The sequence below is a fragment of the Copadichromis virginalis genome, linkage group LG16 (assembly GCF_057382275.1).
Source record: "Copadichromis virginalis isolate Kocher_CV1m ecotype Utaka linkage group LG16, C_Virginalis_male_GT1.1, whole genome shotgun sequence".
NCBI lineage: Eukaryota > Metazoa > Chordata > Actinopteri > Cichliformes > Cichlidae > Copadichromis > Copadichromis virginalis.
The window spans coordinates 19385846-19404508 of record NC_140633.1 but is presented as its reverse complement, the minus strand read 5'-3'; the positions used below and the strand labels follow the sequence as shown (position 1 = coordinate 19404508).

Genomic DNA, 18663 nt, shown 5'->3' with positions numbered 1-18663 from the left:
CTTATGTTGCTATCCCTCCCTCCCATTTTTCTCCGTGTCTTGTCAGCCTCTTATAGGGAATAGTCTACGCACACACCTATGCCATATGCCTCTGCGGACATTTACACCCACGAATAAGCAAACAGGAAGCACCTGGCAACACCGTGGCAGGATTAGAGAGTTGTAAGAGTTGGTTACGATGAGGAACACATGTTGAGGTCAATGTCTCACTGACTGTATGATATTGCTCCAAACGCTGTTCGTCTTCTTAAACTCTCTATTTTCTTCTCTTTCCATTCACAACCCCCTCTTTCTGCTCTTCATATATCCACGTGTGTGTGTGTGTGTGTGTGTGTGTGCAAACTAAATGTGTTTAAGGGGTGAGGAGGGGGGCACCAATTCCGTAGAGAGGACTTGGCAGTGGCTTTTCTCCCTCTCGCTTCATTGCTTCGGTCCTTCCCAAATCCTATTTCACGGTGCCAAGCATCCGTTCCCTGGGATCTCACAGCTCCCATCTCCAGACGCAGGTTTAAGCCCCTCTCTTGGCACCCAGACCGGGCATGGAGAGAAGGCATGTGACGCGCATCAGCACCGCCAGAGACACAAACACACCTATTATTTTGTTTTGCTCAGAGGGGCACTGGCGTCCTGCGGCGCGCACCGTGCGCACTGACACGATCTCAGTGTCGCAAGCCGCATTAACCACATTTATTAACCTCTGACACGAGTCGAGAGGTCACACAGAAACCCGAAAGCTGATTCACTTCTTCATTTACCGACTCACCCGAGCAATCACTCGCACACCAAACACACTCTAAAACTCATTCAGTCAAGTCAATGCACATCAGCCTGATGTTGCTGACACCGTGGAAGCTTCATGAATGAACGAACGGCTGACAAAAGACTATAGACCTAATTGTTACCTTCTGTTAATTTGCTCTCCCATGATACAGGGTTAACTCGTGCTTCAACGGCCCTCCAATTACAGCTAATCAAAGCAATTAATTAGCTACCAAATTACCTGAATCTGCACCAGCAGCGCCGTGGGGCAGATATAAGCGTGTTGCACGTTGAGGCATCTAATGTGCTTTTGCACGGCGACCCCTAGATGGCACCATATACCAGCGTTTCCTGAGTGCTCATGCTGAAGCTCTCCAGCTAACCTTCACCAGCCATCTATTAAGCGTTTGATTTTCCCAAATAACCATAGTGGATCTGTGGTAAACATTCACTGTCAAAGCTCATAATGCACCGACATAAACTGATCTTAATCCAGTCTTCATTCCCTTATGAATGTCATATTTTGTGTTGAAAACAAATTAGATACTTACAACTGAAGCTTTACAAACACTTTTTATATTTATTTAAACGAATCACAGAATTGCAATCAACATTATAAGTTTAAGGCCTGCATACCTAAAATAATGTATTATTGTTGTTCTAATTAAAATACTTATCCTTGCATCGCTTTTGAGAAGAGACTTATGTCTCAGACAAGATCCAGCCATTTCTCACAGATTGTTTAATGTCCAGTGTCAGCAAACCAATAGAACAAATTCACATCTACAGCATAATAGTATCCAGTGCTGACAACAGTGCATTGTCAGCTGCTTGTAATGTAACAAGAGCACCAATGATCAAACAACACACATAAAAAAGTTATGTAAAAATGTTTTCTATAAATATTTTAGTAGTTTGGCTACCCTACTGCATGTCAGCATATGGAAACTCGATGACTTACAGGTATTTTTTGAATATTTAGCCAGCTATCTTCAGTTAGAAGCACTTATGAAACACCTTTAAACCACAAAGCCTTTAATCACACCCATCTTAGTGTTTTCATAGCATTTATCAACTTTGTAAACGATGCACTACGTGTACAAAAGTACTGGGCCACATTTCTTTATCTTTGAATTCAGGTGTTTGCACTCCCAATGCCACGTGTGTAAAATCAAGCACCTAGTCATGCATTTAACATTTACAAATATTTGTGAAAAAATCGGTTGCACTAAAGAGCTCACCAAATTTTGGCTTGATTTAGACTTCTTACTATAATACGATAAAATGTTTTCCTTCTTACATACTACACGATCAACTGGAAGCAGTTTTCATGCAAGGTGAATGTAAGGAAACCACAGCAACTCAGTCACAAAGTGGTAGATCACACAAAGTGTGTAAAAGTCGCCTCAATAACTCCAGCACTCCAAAACCTCCTATTGCATTAACATCAGCACACAAACAGTGTACTGGGAGCTTCTGGCATGGTTTCAGTGGCTGAGCAGCTCATAGGTGTATAATGTAGGCTGCCAGTAATTTTGTCCATATGGTCTATATGTCAATACATAATAATTTTGTTATTATGGCGATTAAAAACACGAAAGTACACACTGAAACTTTGTAATGAGATCAGACAACAAGAATTCGACCAGAGCTCGTGTACTGGAATAATTAGATCCTCTGTAATTTGAAAACAGTAAACAGTTATCACTTCATGAACTACTGATACTGATACTAGAACCTTCTGCTAGAAGGACTCACAAGATTAGCTGCTATTACAAGACCAACAAATATTTTTACTTTATGAGAAAAAGATTCCTGGCAAACCTGCTGTAATTCAAATGAATCAATCAATGTGACTATGGATCATATCATCATACTTCATGATTAATTAGTATTAGAACATGATAAAAAGATACTGACATGGCAACTACTGAATGTACTATAGTGTAAAGATTGCTATATGATACAAGCATGCCTTATACTGAGCAATCTGAGCTCTTGAGCCTGTAGGGAAAGTTAATTGTTAAAGAGTTTCTGCCCACAACAGCCTGATGGCAACAGAGAAGTAACCCACTGCCCCATATGCTGCTGTCTTTCACCCACACAGAAGACAGAAGGAAGAAATGAACAATGACCTAGTTCTTCCTCTCAGATGGAACAGTTACAGCCAGTGAACTATGTGATGATATCAGCAACAACAGCAGAAATATTATCATATGCTGCTAATTTTGGTACATTTTTTGGCCCATTTACTTTAGAAATTAAGGCCAGTTACAAACAAAAACAGCAGATCCAGCCAGATGTGCTATTCGGAGAATGATTTTTGGTTTTCATTCATTCCTCCTGTTATAACAAGGGTATAGTGTGTGAACATGAAAACATTGTTTTATCAGTCAGGAATCCCTCTGTTAGCCTTATAGCACACATTACAGTGCATACACTACAGTATTTTATACCTCCCGTGGGGACATTCATAAGCTAGCTTAAACCCTTGTTATCAATGAGGTTTTTGTGGGAAAACAAAGGTGAAAAGAGGCAAGAAGGAATACTTCAATCACATAACAATGGCGTTACACATGCATATAATTGTCACAGCCGATAAAGACAGAAGACTGTGTAATTTGCATGCCGAGGTGGGCTCGTCATCAGCCATTAAGTGCCCTGAGGGACATAAACAGCCACATTAAACATTAGCAGGTCAGACATGAAAGTGCTGGATCCCTACATTATTAATAGCGTCAGTGCTAATTGAAAGTCATAATTCCACAAATAAAAGCATCTGGGGAAGACATCATGTGTTTCTGCCCTGCTGCCAGATTTATGCCCTCAGCTGGATGTGGAGCTAATTTTAGATTTTAGGTTTCTACTTCATCATATTATTTCTGCATACACCTGTAGGTTTGTGTGCTTTAGAGCTGGCTGATTTCTGCTGGGTTGTCTGCAGACTTTGTATTTGTGTGTGTTCTAGTGTACTTCTGATTTATTTGTTATTGAGCTATTAAAAACATGAAGTATGAACACTGTTCCCTCTGGCACATTTGAGCAATTATTTCTGGAAAGTTAGGTCAGGGTTGCTGACATCCTTTTAGATCACAGGCCACGTGTGGCTCAGACCACCGGCTCGACCAGTAAAACCATTGCATAAACATAACAAGGTTGTTCTCCCATCGAGTCGTTTCCTGATTTATTTTGTTATCGCTGGTCTTTGGGCATTCCTGTGAGTTTTATTTGCTGTTTTTGTTCATTTTCCTTGTGTGATTGTTCAGATCACCCTTGTTAGTGTCGCTTGTGTTTTGTCTGCCACAGCAGTCATCAGCCTCGTCTGTATACCTGCAGTTTTCTTACCTGCTTTCCAGGGTTCCTCTCGTTTGTTCTTGTGTGTGGCCTCTGGACTGATTTGTGGACTTGTTTTGTGTTGTTTGCCTACTCCTCAATTAGATTGTTTGCCCCACTGAATGGTACCCTTCTGGAGGAAAGATTTGGATTCTGGACAACATTTGGGTCTTCTTCCTTCATGACTCATTTTTCTGAAGATTTTCTGTCCATACATATAAACACATCCTCTTGTGAACAGATAAAAAAGTAAGTGGTCACAACTCCACTTACAACTCATCCATCTTACCTTTGTGTGGAATGGCTGGTCAATGAGCAATGTCTTACTGTTGTCAATAAGAGGATGGTAAAAGTGACGATACTGGATGAAATTGAGCTTGTATGACATGATCCATTCGCAAAGAAAAACAGTGAAAAAAAATGCTTCTCTGAAACGTTTAATTTCTGTATCCAGTGTTCAGGACTGGATAATTTCGCAGACCTGGCTTTGCTGTATGTTTGGCACATCTGAATTAAATGGTCTTTTTCTGAACTTAAGCTTAATTGCTGTACTTGAAATAGCTGTAAATCTGAGATAATTGCAGATTCAAATTTTAAAAGCAATAGTCAGCCAACTTTTTCTATGGGCATTGGCTGCTTTTTCATTCATTTTCTGTCTAGTCCTTGTACCTGAGCATTTTCAGATGAATGCTCTACACATAACAGACAACCTAGCAAAGAACCAATTTTAAATGGTATGTTTACGAACTTTGTTACCAGCAGCCTATTGCAAAAACACATAATTGTTCCCATTTTTTGATGAATCTAAAGTTAACATAGTTTGAGAGGCATAAAATACTGCAGCAACAAGGTGATTCCCAAAAAGCTATCATCTGACAACCTGGCATATCTATCGTTAAAAAAAGCTGTGGAATGGAGATATGCTGACAGTGGCAACAGGTCTTATGGAGTGATGTATCCAAATTTTTAATTCAAATCATTGTAAATATGTGCAGAGGAGGTCTGGAGAGGTACAGCTGTGACCATCTACACCCATCTGTAGAACACAGTGGAGGCTCTGTCCTGGTTTGGAGAGGCGTTGCAGCCATTAGTGTTGGGTATCTTGTCAAGCCTGATGGAAAAGTACCACCAGATTTTGATCCACTGTGATATAACATCTGGAAAGTGTATGCTGCCAGAGCAGTATAAGCATACCCAGACAGACAAATCATACAATGCAACACTATCAGTCACTGATTATGCTCCCCAGAGCCTGCACTTTAACAGTATTGAAGAATTTTGTTCTGTTCTCTGTCAAGAGAACAGAACAAAAGGCAGTGTCCAAAGAAGGGCTTTGAATGTCGTTCATGTCAACTATTCCAGAAGACTACTTTGAGAAATTACAAGAAAGCCTGTCTAAGATTTCAGGCTGTGTTAAAGAACTACGATGGTGATACAAAATACTGACCTTCAAGCTCATTACATTTGTACAAAATCTGTTATTGCCTTATATACTACATTTCCATTAATGTTTGCACATTTGTGCATGTCAAAAAGTTTGCACAGCACTCTGTAATAAGCACTTGAAATATGCCATAAGTAAATTCCATTTTCCTGCATAACAGTCTACTAATGGAGAGGAGCAGCTGCTTATTTTATATGTACATTTTTACGTGATTGCAGTTTGAATGTATGAATTTTAGTAGAATATTTTCTAATTTTGATTATGCCTATTTACTTATTTATTTAAGTAAGCATTTCTTTCCACCTGAATGGTCCATCTTTAAAACAGACTGACCTAAAGTTGTCCAGGTCTAACAGGCTTAATCGTGCTGTGATCTCAGGACGTGGGGTTTATGATGTTGGACCTGTGCTCGTTTTCTTCCCTCTCGTGCTTCTGCATGTGGATATCGCTCGTTCGGTGCAGCATTCAATATAACATCCCGGGAGACGCCAGACATGCCATTGCGCACGCGCAGCGTAGTCATCTGACAGATGAGCGCTTTGGACGTTTCGCAGCACCGCTACATCGAGGGCCACCGCTGGGAACACAGAGCAGGACACAGACTCCACGAGGGACCGTCTCCTGCAAGAATAAAAGAACTCGTCACACGGAGAGCACCCTGCAAGAACACCCGCGGGTTTGGAGGTTTGCAAGCGCTGAAGATTCAGTGTAAAATGTAGCCAGCAGCGCTGGTGAGGGGTCGTTGTAATTTCTCGGGGGCTGCATGGCTCTTCCCAGGGATGCCATGAAAATCAGAGCAGCCGAGTGACTGAGAGACCGCTGCTCCTCGTTATCGCAGACACCCGGCGGCGACGGTGGAGGTGGTGAGCGATGGATCCTCGTGGAAAGATCTACACGAGGTAGCGCTTACGAAGATCCATCCAGGGAGAGCTGAACGTCTCTGTCGCGCAGTGTAGCCGTGTAAAGGATGGATTTCAGCCTGCTCCGGAATATCATCAGCAGATACGTAAGGCCCCCAGTGTGTCTGTCAACACTGTCACACAAGTGTAGCTCGGTGACTGGAAGTGCTCTGATACACGTTTTCATGGCTTTGGTTTTTGCACCTAAAACCGTGTTGCTTGTACATTTGCTCAGAGGGTTTGTGTGAGAGTGATAAATAACTTCCTGCAATAATACACATTTGACTCTAGCTGTTTTATTTTGTTTTGTTTTTTTGGCACAGGCCGGTGGCTGTGGGCTTTGCGATGTTTTTGTGGAGCTGAATGGAGAATGTTCCAGTAGCTACAGATGCAGTGATGACTGGTGAATGTGTAGAATTAAAGAAAAAAAATGCATGCATGCATACTAAACTTCCTCGTGGCTGGGACTCAAAAGAAGTGAGAGGCCGTGCCTTACACCTCTAGCTTGATAGAAGTTGCTCAGGTTAAGTTAATGAGGTTCTAAGAAAGGCGAGGCCATCAAAGCTTCAACATTTATCTCTAATGAGCAATCAGGTCTGCTTGTGAGCAGGAAATATCCACACAGTAATGATTGCAAGCTGTAATAATATTACTGGTTAGCCTGGTCTCAGTCTCTGTCATCAACAGCCACTGATTATCTATCCGGACATGAGGCAGCTGGTCGGTGGGAGCCTGAATTAGAGGAGAAAAAAAAAAGACTATTAGGAACCTGCTTTGACAGGCCCAGTGATGCTCATCAGACTGTGTACGTATAGAGCATTGGTAAATCTGCTACCGTCTGTGGCCCTTTCCCGTGACCTTAAATCTGGCTCAGGTGCAGTGACGTGTATCGAGTTATCTTTCTCATCATTCAAACCTGTTTCGTACCCCTTGGTGTCTATGTGTGTGCACATGTGTGCGAAGCAGGCCAGCGACAGTGTGCGTGGAGCTTGACTGATGTTTCAGCAGGGCTAATATCAGGGGAAATCAGATCTGGGAGGGAGGTCATCATCATTACGATCCCTCGCTCTTTTTTCCAATTGCATCCTGCAATATTAAATAGACACGCAATTAATCACAAATTAAATCCTCTGCATATTGATTTGCAACTGGAGGGATGGATGATGACTGCCTTGGCACCTATTAGTTGTGTATCACCTTCTATTAACCCTGCCGTATTATAACAGATGCTCGGGTAATGAGGGTGCGTAGTAGAACAAACCTTACATCCTTACATGAGATGAGGACAGGGTCCAAACCTTTTTTATTTAGTCCAGATGGAGCCAAGTACACCCAAGTTGAGGTTGCTGCCCAAATGTAGCCGGCCCTCTAATTATTTATCAGTGTTGTTTAAAGAAAGACTGTGCATGTTCTTTGGCCGTTAGAGGATGCAAATTTGATTTAGCCCACTTTAATCCACAGGGCAGGTTTTTGAGCCATTGCTTTTGCAACTAGTTTCCTTATTTTTACTGTCATCAATTCAGGATTTCTTGCTTGAAGCATTTCTGCTACTCTGCTCTTTGAGCTTCCTGGTTTTTCTGGACAGCATTGCAATGCCATATATGTGTAACCTAGTTTTGTTAGAGATTAAAAATAAATAAATACAAATTTTCATTGTTGTTTCAGGTGTCTTTGTTTCAACAGAGATTCATTAAAAACTATAAAATCACTGAAACATGTTGGCAGTTGGTCAGTGACGCTACAAAGTATTGTAGATGCCTCAAAACAATATTGCTCATTGCTTTAATAGTTCAGATCTGTTGCATACGCCTTTATAATTAGATGAAAACTCGGAATGCACTGCATTCAGCCATGCTCGTTCACCTCTTCCCTGGCTGAAAAATTGCGGATGAATTGAGCCTGTGCACCATGGCAAACAATATCGGGAAAGAAAACTGTGGTGTCATGAGATTTTGTGGTGCGTGACGTTTAAATGGGACATTTTTGTTGCGTAACAACTTAAGTCTGTTAAACTTTTTTTTTTTTTTTTGCATAAAAGAATGGCTGAGCCCTCATGCATTGAGATATAGAGGCTGATAGGTGCATGAGTGTGCACACAGACTTCTTCTGGTATGTTAGCAGTCGTTGCAGGAAGAGATTTTATTATAATTAAATTTATCTGTAAAAGGACCACCTGTGCTCTGAGTGTGTGTGTTATGTGTGTTCTCGATCTCCGCTCCCCTTCCTCTTCAGCGCCCTTTTCTCATCTGGTAATAATAGAGATGGAGTGATGCCTTAGACTGTTGCAAACTGTGAGAACTGCATGAGGTCATAATCTGTATAAGATAGTGCTTGTGTGTATGGGGCTGGACTTATTAGAAATAGCTGATGCCATGTAATAGCATAATTATGTCCTCATGCTTTTAACTTCCACAACAATCTATCAGGGTCTCAATATTTGAAACCGTATCTGCTTTATTGCCACTGTGCTGTATATAGCTGTAATTTACCCTTGCCCCCCTGCTATCCTAACCCTCTTCTATCTTATCTCTAAATGTAAACTGTTATTCATGCTGAGACCTCTCACAAAATCAGCAGATAAAAAGAGAAAGGCCAGCGATGTTTCCCTTTTGATTAAAAAGGTGCCAGCAGCACCGTGCGCGCTGAAGGGCTTAAGAAGGGTTTCAAGCAACTTTACAGCCCTTTGAGTCCTGACTGGTGTTGAAAGGCAGAACACAGCCTGCTAGATTACTGTTTGCCACATCACTGCTACAAACAGTTAAGGCCAGTCTATTCCTGTCTGCTGCACCCTTTGGAGACGGGGCACTGGTGGAGCAATGGCAGCTGTAGGTGACAAAAACACACAGGATTTGTGTTTGGGGTTGAGCTTTGCCCACTGATCTGTGTGCATATCAGAGGAAGCAGTCACACATCTTTTGTGCTGGCAAATAAGACTGATTTTTTTAAAAAAAATTTTGATTCTCGCAGCATGACCCGAAGACAACGTTTTCTTTATGACACACCATCATTTCCAGCCTGTATTATCGTCTCAGTGTTAAACGCAGACAAAATGAGAGGGTTTTTTTTTTTTTTTTTTTTTTGGGATGCAGATTAGGGTGGCAGGAGGAAAAGGAGAGAGGAGAGGGACAGGAGAAGTAGCACAGCTGGATTAAAGACTTATGTAACTGTTGGATCACAGCGAGCTGAAGTGGGAGAGGAAGCTGGGACAACAGCGGAATACAAATGTTGTCATGTTAAAGTAATCAGCTCATATTTATCCTTTGATAATGTTGCCGGTGTTTGTGTTATGAGGTATCCGGTGGCTCTTTAATGCTTTTGAAATGCTGTGCGCGGGCTGAAGGGTCACCATTCCCTTTTTTGCTTGTTTGTTTGCGCCTGTATAATTATTTGTCCCAAACACAATTTTTAATGAATGATTAGAATCCCTAAATGCCCATATTGTCCTTAGGAGCCATGTTCTCTCCCTATTTTACCACTTCCTTTTTCATTTCACTTTATACCCCCCAAAAATAAATTTGATAAACAACAGAGTCTAATAAGTCTCATTAAACCAAATAAAAAAACACCAAGAGGATACTGTGGATATTTTCTGGGACACTAATCCAGTCTCATAATCACTTGACTAATGTTGTATCAGAGCATTAAATTGAGGAAAAAATCTTACATGTTCGATCAGCAGCCATTATAATGAAGCCTCTGTGATCTGTCTCTTTGCCTAATGAACCTGCAGACATGCTGTAGAAGTCTCTGCGTACTGTATTGCTGTGGCGATCAGTGACTAATGAGTGTCTTTTTTTTTTTGATCAAGATCCTCAGGCTCCTTTTTCTTATCCGTGTTCAGTGCGACAACAGACTTCAAAGCCTCTGTTAATAGGTTATTGCATTTGTTTTAGTGTTACCACCCCAAATTTACACAGAATTACTTGCTTTGCTCATTAGAGTGCAACAGAGTCCATTAGATGGCTAATATCGATGGGTTACAGCAGCAGTAAAATTAAAAGTTGAATCGTGCCAATTAAACTAAAGAAATGCACCAGGTGATGAGAGACAGTTATGCATGGAGTCACTGTAGCATCCACATAATACTCAAAGATAACATTTCTGAGGCTCTGTAGCAATATATATTTTAAAACGAGCTAAAATTGCTTAATAATATGGTCGCTAGCTTCTGTTTTGAATAAAGCTAAACAGCATCACGTCCTGCTCTGGAGTTGTGTACGTTGTCCATTCTATGTTAGCATGAGGAGTTCATTAAGGTAAGGCTCGCTCAGAGGAATTTGATCTGTCGGTTAATGAAGGATCACTGCTAAACATGCTGCGTGCAGCACAGCATGACTCGGCAGTGGAGGAAGTATGAGACATGACCATATAATCAAGCCAGTTAATGGCGTATGTCTTTTATTGCCCCTCTCTAGTAGAAAGGCACCGCATCACAGAGGTGGCATAGATGGCACTGCTGGGGTCGAGTTGGCGTTTTCGTAATGAAAATGTATGCATTCATGGTGCCATTAAGTGCTTATGGAGCAAAGCCTGTGTGAATGGTAGGCACATTATTACACAATGCTAGATCTGGAAATACTCTCATGGCTTTCTAAAGCAGCATTTCGAATTATAAACAAATGGCAAAGCACCTACCTAATAGGAGTGCTTCACACAGTGCAGAAACATAAAAGGGAAAGTTGTAGTGGTGGTTTCTTTAATTTAATTTTTTATTCTTTGCTGTAATAAAGTATATCCTGTCATTGTTGATGATTGATGGTGATGTAAGACCCGTCGCTCTGCTGGTTGGGGTTGTTAATAAAGACAAAGCCTCCATGTCCTGCTACCAGCCACCAAGCCACTTTGTCTGTTGGAGCAGCAGAGTGAAGAGGGAGCTGTGGGACACGGGTTGATACGGATCAGTGAGGATTAATGATCAGATAACTGCACACCACAATGCAATCTCTCTGCGTCTTCCTCCATTCCTCTCCCACAGTCACGCTGTCATAATGTGACACTCGCTGCCAGGAGATGATAGGAACAAAGGGAGAAAACACTGCAGATAGAAATATGGGGGAGATGGATGGTGAATTCAGAGAGCTGTGGATTTGAAGAATGGTTGAACTAATGTAGAAATAGACAGAAGTAAATATTTAGAATGTTTAAGATGTAAGCGAGCAATTTCATTGAAATAGCAATGACCATTTTCCACATTTGTCCTGATTACAGTGCAAAACTTTAACCTGAACTCCCACTAATGCATAACGAATCTGAGGCTAGATTATTGTAATTCCTTATAGTCGGGTTTTCCTGATAGCTTTATGGAAAGTCTCCAGTTGAACCAAAATGCTGCTGCAAGAGCACTAACAGGAAGACAGATCACATTTCTCTCTTACTGACTTCTCTTCGCTGGTTCTTTGTTAAATCCAGAATTGAATTTAAAGTCCTTCTCCTCACATTTAAAGGCCTGAGCGATCAGGGTCAGTCACGTCGTAAAGATTTCATATCACCATATTATCCACAACTGAGCACTTTGTGAGTTACCAAAAGTAGAAGGGGAGCCAGAACCTTCAACTATCAGCCTCCTCTCATGTGTGTTATCAGCTCTCAGTTTAGATTTGGAAGATAACCACCCTCATACATGATTAGACTTCCTTTTCGATCAAACCTATAGTTGGGGCTGGATCAGGTGACCCAGGCTCAGACTTTTATCTACTCCTGTAGTTTATGTTTTGTCCTGCTTGGTGTCTTTATTGCTGTCAATTAAGGTGAAAAATGCATATGGTTTATGCATTTACTTGGCCACTGAAAGGTCACTGGTTCAAAAAGCCAAACTCTGTCAAATCAAATATGTGGAACTACCCCATGTGACAAGGGACCAGCTGAAAGTAGCTTCCTCTTGTCAAATAAAGTGAACCTCCCACCAAAGGCCCTTTCTATAGCAGGAAAAACCTGCAATGCCAAATTAGAAGTATTTGGAATTTGCCCTTTTAGTTGACAGTGCTTTCTATTCTCCAGCCTCCCATTTAGATCCCCGGTTTGTCCTTTGAATGGATCACATCCTTAGCTTGATTTGATGCAAGCACTATAACAAATTGTACAAAGCCGTCCTTGGTCCAATACACTGCTCTTAATATTAAACCATCAAATGTACTGTATGGTCAGAGAGTTTGATTGTAACCAAGTTTTTTTTTTGTTGTTGTTGTTGTTGTTGTTTTGGTATTAACATGAACATGAAATTCCTTTGCACATCGTGGTTATGTCGGGTATTTATAAGACGTTTAAAGTAAACAACTAAGGCTCAAGGTTAGGTGGCTTAATATTACCAGGACAGCTGTTTGATTTGGTCAGTTCCCTTTACAAAAAATAAATAAATGAAAGATTACTCGCACATGCTGCATCATGTCAGTGACAACTGCTTCTATTTTTGCCCTCAGCCCCACCTTCTCTCCCCGTTACTCTCCCTATACATCCTTTTCTTTGTCCTTGTTACCCTTTTTCTTCTGTAGAAATCTGTTGTTGCTGATTTCTTCCTGTTCTCTGCTTTTGCTGCTTTCGGTTTCTGCCTTACTTTGAGTTTCTTTCGGTTTCTTTCCATTTTCAGTGTTTGTCTGGGTCATGCTGCTCCCCCACCCCGTAATAGTTTGGAGGGGTCTCCAGTCGGCTGACACTGTTGGATCTGTGTCTATTTTTATCTCACTGCCAAGCATCTGATGCCAGGATCTGGGTCTCTTTGCTTTTAAGTTTTGCAGTTAGCTATTTGGGTGTCTCATCTTGCGTTGAATTCACTGTGATGCTGCATTAACCTTCATTTGATCTTAAACTTGTTAAAACTTGTGGATTAAGTTGACAGGAAACACATTTGGGACATGTACGTGCTGTGGACTGAGCACAAATGTATTAGAAGTTGGGGGGGGGGGTTTTCTCACTGACAATAATGAGCTACGTCTCTGCCAAAATGTTGAGGACGTTTGAAGCAGTGAAGCGCTACTTCCTCTAAAGTGCTTGTTCCAGAACTTTTCTGCTAATGGTCAACACTTCTGCTTTGAGCTGTGTCAGGTCGGCCGCTTTGCCAAAGTCTACACTAACGGTGCCCACTCAGGCCAAAACATTAGGACTCGTGTAGACACAAACAGCCAAATCCTGGTCTCGTGATTCTTGTTTTGTCTCGGAGAGCTCTGTTACTGCAGTAGCTTTTAATGTGGGACATCTCTGAGAAAAAATGTGCTGCGGTGAAGTCCCACAGTGCATTCTGTTAAGGCCTGGGGATGGTTTGCATGCACGGGAACTGATGTGTATTTAATTTTTTAAAGTCAAGCCACTGAATCAGTTGAAAATTGTAAGAGCAACAACATAGCTGTGTTTTGGACCTGTGCAGATGGAAGAGAGCAGAGGGCTGACTGCAGAATATCCTGACTGTTCTGCAGGAAGAAAAAGATAAATGACAAATCCACTCTACCGTGACTCAGAGCCGAACCCACCTACACGCATCACAAACATTAACACATCCTTCAATTTGGCTTGTCTTGTCTGTAAAGTTGTTTGTTAAAAGAAGTCACAGAAGTCGTGTAACACAGTCTTGTGTAACATTCTGTTGCAGTTTTTCATCTAGGACTCTGTTTTTCTTGATTCTAATCAAAAAAATGTATAAATACTGTTTGCAAGTATTTTTTGATTAGTTGTATATTATCTACAATAATGTATACTGGCTGCTCATATACCGGTAAACTATGCTTCCACGCTGTGAAGTCATGTTTTAAGGAGGTGCTGGTAAAATGTTGGTGTTATTCAGCTGCATCGTTTCAATTGATGTAAGCCAGATAATAGCAAGGAGGTCATTAATTGTAATCGGACACTTTGTGATATAACCCAGTAGGGCTGTTCGATATAACGATATATATCGGATGAAGATATAAAAGCATCTATTGTTTCATTTTACGCTATCGTTTGCTTCGTGGTGTTGCAAAATAAACTGTTTACGGCAATATTTTTTTCATTATTTTGATGGTCACTGTAGTGGCTATATTAATTTCTTAAAGTTCTCACTTTCTCTTATATTTAATAGAACCACACTACAGACAGACAAGCGTTTGTTTTTATGTGTTGTCCTTAGCCACAATAAAGCTCAAGAGCCTGTTGAGACTTTTCAAAATAAACTGAATCACGTGAAAGAGCAGATTATTTACGGATGAGAAGTAAAAAAAAGAGCCGCCAGGTGCTAAAAAAACAACAACTTTAGACTCAAACGTTAGAACAGGCTTTTCCCCGCAGCACGCCGTGTAATAAATACTTACAAAGAAAACGGCGCCGTTACAACTTATGTCTAAAAATGTATAGTTTCATGCATCAGTTAAAACACTCAACTCCAGGTACACGACGCCCAGCTGGAAACACTTCACGCAAGTCGAACTGCCCGAGATTTACAGAATTTATAGAAAATGTTAAATTTTTGTGATTTATATCGTTATCGGACATAGATGTCTTAATATCGGGATATGAGATTTTGGTCATATCGCACAGCCCTATAACCCAGTTTCTTGTCCCCACCTTCTATTGCTATTTATATCTGCATGTTATTTCTTTCTTCTGCAGTGTGTCGGGGAGGAGATCTGGGTGGACAGTCGGACGGTGTATATCGGGCATAAAGAACCCCCTCCAGGAGCTGAGGCGTACATCCCTCAGCGTTATCCCGACAACCGCATTGTGTCCTCCAAGGTGAGCGGTCCTCAGCCCACAAGTCACTGCTGTAACACTTTTTATCATCACGCAATGTTAGTTTTATACTCAGGCAACCAAGTAATCCTGTTTTGTAGCTGTGTTTCTTTTATTTTTAAAGGATGCTTTACTTTTTTTGTCTTTATCATTGTTTTTTGGCACAGGAACTGTTATGATGTTTGCTTTTCTTTTCTTCTAAATGCCTTTCTTCTAAATGTTTGCTGTTACTCTCTTCCACAGTACACCTTCTGGAACTTCATTCCCAAGAACCTGTTTGAGCAGTTCAGAAGAATCGCTAACTTTTACTTTTTGGTCATATTTTTGGTTCAGGTGAGATTTCGGCTTTATTAATGACAATTATTTTTCTCTTTAATCTGCCTACTGTGCGAGCACTGCAGGCACTGCATGTTTGTGCACTCTCTGTAGAAGATACTGTATGTTTATGCCAGATTTCTGTCCTTGTAGAATTAGCAAATCATTTTTTTCCAATTTATTTTTTTTTTTTGGAGGGGGGGTTGGTTTCTTTCTTTTTTTTAAACACAGCTTCACAAGTTCTTTGGAAACAGTAATAGTGTTCTGTGTCACTCTTTGATTTCCACCCTTAATATGGATCTCTGGTTGTTTTAGAATCTGCTGATTTTACATTTGTCTGGAATTGATTCATAATTGCCAGAAGTCACAGTGGTGCTGTCTCATTATGTGGCTGTGTGCACTGTTTAACCATATGAGTGCTGAAAGCTGTTTAGACACTCCCTTATCGTTCACATATTTCAAAATAAGAGCACTCACTCATCTGAGGCTAATGCAAATTTGCAAAGTCAACATTCTCGAATGGATTGTTGTAGTGCTCTCTCTGTACCTCAGAAGCTTTTCTTCTTCTTCTGAACTGCCACATTGTATCAAATATAGTGGCTGAATAACAATGCAAGGATGGACTAGTGATAATAGTCAGATAGTTAATAGTTCCGGTCTATTAAGGCAATTTCTCTTCCAGCAGTTGCCTTGATAGAGGAGTTTGAAACATGGCCACAGACTGGGTGCATGCATTTATTGATGATGGGGCGTGCTGAGGATGTGTTTGTAATTTATAACATTTTTTAAACTGAAATAATGACATTGCTTGCTGCATTTAATGTGTCTCTGAAACTGTAGGGGTGTATATGCTATCCCAGGAGGTTAATCCTAAAGGAAAAGATCAAATTTGATCCCAAGCTTGAAGTTTTAAAAGCTCTTCACTGATGCACATTGAACAGTGCTGTTTACTTGACATCCTACAGTGGGGCAAAAAAGTATTTAGTCAGCCACCGATTGTGCAAGTTCCCCCACTTAAAATGATGACAAAGGTCAGTAATTTGCACCAGAGGTACACTTCAACTGTGAGAGACAGAATGTGAAAAAAAAAATCCATGAATCCACATGGTAGGATTTGTAAAGAATTTATTCGTAAATCAGGGTGGAAAATAAGTATTTGGTCACCTCAAACAAGGAAAATCTCTGGCTCTCACAGACCTGTAACGTCTTCTGTAAGAAGCTTTTCTGTCCCCCACTCGTTACCTGTATAAATGGCACCTGTTTGAACTCATCATCTGTATAAAAGACACCTGTCCACAGCCTCAAACAGTCAGACTCCAAACTCCGCCATGGCCAAGACCAAAGAGCTTTCGAAGGACACCAGGAAAAGTATTGTAGACCTGCACCAGACTGGGAAGAGTGAATCTACAATAGGCAAGCAGCTTGGTGTGAAAGAATCAACTGTAGGAGCAGTCATCAGAAAATGGAAGACATACAAGACCACTGATAATCTCCCTCGATCTGGGGCTCCACGCAAGATCTCATCCCGTGGGGTCAAAATGATCATGAGAACGGTGAGCAAAGATCCCAGAACCACACGGGGGGACCTGGTGAATGACCTGCAGAGAGCTGGGACCAAAGTAACAAAGGTCACCATCAGTAACACACTACAACGGCAGGGAATCAAATCCCGCAGTGCCAGACGTGTTCCGCTGCTGAAGCCAGTGCATGTCCAGGCCCGTCTGAAGTTTGCCAGAGAGCACATGGATGATACAGCAGAGGATTGGGAGAATGTCATGTGGTCAGATGAAACCAAAGTAGAACTTTTTGGTATAAACTCAACTCGTCGTGTTTGGAGGAAGAAGAATACTGAGTTGCATCCCAAGAACACCATACCTACTGTGAAGCATGGGGGTGGAAACATCATGCTATGGGGCTGTTTTCCTGCCAAGGGGACAGGACGACTGATCCGTGTTAAGGACAGAATGAATGGGGCCATGTATCGTGAGATTTTGAGCCAAAACCTCCTTCCATCAGTGAGAACTTTGAAGATGAAACGAGGCTGGGTCTTCCAACATGACAATGATCCAAAACACACCGCCCGGGCAACAAAGGAGTGGCTCCGTAAGAAGCATTTGAAAGTCCTGGAGTGGCCTAGCCAGTCTCCAGACCTCAACCCCATAGAAAATCTGTGGCGGGAGTTGAAAGTCCGTGTTGCTCGGCGACAGCCCCAAAACATCACTGCTCTCGAGAAGATCTGCATGGAGGAATGGGCCAAAATACCAGCTACTGTGTGTGCAAACCTGGTAAAGACCTATAGTAAACGTTTGACCTCTGTTATTGCCAACAAAGGTTATGTTACAAAGTATTGAGTTGTATTTTTGTTATTGACCAAATACTTATTTTCCACCCTGATTTACGAATAAATTCTTTACAAATCCTACCATGTGGATTCATGGATATTTTTTTTCACATTCTGTCTCTCATAGTTGAAGTGTACCTCTGGTGCAAATTACTGACCTCTGTCATCATTTTAGGTGGGGGAACTTGCACAATCGGTGGCTGACTAAATACTTTTTTGCCCCCCCCCCACTCTACGTCTTCCTCCTCCTGTTTCTTTCCCTTGCAGCTCATCATCGACACCCCCACCAGCCCAGTCACTAGTGGCCTGCCCCTCTTCTTTGTTATCACGGTCACCGCCATCAAACAGGTAGGATGCACACAAATATGCTTATATGTCCAAGAAAAATTGCCTGTGATTATCCTCTATACGCATCAACTGCTGGCCTCAAATACCCACGCACTCTCCGTTCTCCGTTGCTCTATTATCTGTATATACACATTCCACTCCCAGCAAAGGGGCATGCCATTGAATCTGTCTGCTGATGTGAGAAATATGATCATGAATGGTCTCCTCTGTTAATCACTCGAGCTGAGGATCCCGTGACTCTGGGCGATGCATCCTCTCCGTTCCGTCCCAGTACTGAGGGATGGGGTACTATCAGTGATAGATAGAGCTATTCTCGCTCAGGAAGCCAGAGCTTTACTAGGACATAAATCTAAAACATGACACATTGGCTACAAATCCAGGAAACGGGTCACCAAGCTCAGAAAGTGCGATGCTAATTAATTACTATGTATGACTTTGACCTCGTGCTCTCCTCTCTCTTGATCTGCTGCTGGCCCCGATTCTGCTTGTACAACAGTCTATATTCTTTGTTTCCCCACTGCCAACACACACAC

General features: G+C 41.5%; 1 protein-coding gene across 5 annotated transcripts in view; it reads left to right on the top strand.

The window, feature by feature from the left end:
• Positions 1–6000: 6000 nt before the first annotated feature.
• LOC146690597 (phospholipid-transporting ATPase IH-like) overlaps positions 6001–18663 on the top strand; it is a 35387-nt gene continuing 22724 nt past the window's right edge. For 3 of the 5 annotated variants that reach the window (XM_085435772.1, XM_085435775.1, XM_085435774.1), the window contains exons 1-4: positions 6002–6542; positions 15007–15129; positions 15370–15459; positions 18050–18130. In XM_085435772.1, coding sequence (XP_085291898.1) covers positions 6504–6542; positions 15007–15129; positions 15370–15459; positions 18050–18130 — 333 coding nt within the window. In that variant the 5' untranslated portion in view covers positions 6002–6503. Of the gene's footprint in view, positions 6543–15006; positions 15130–15369; positions 15460–18049; positions 18131–18663 lie in introns of all 5 variants that reach the window. The other 2 variants (XM_085435771.1, XM_085435773.1) reach the window with 2 other exon arrangements.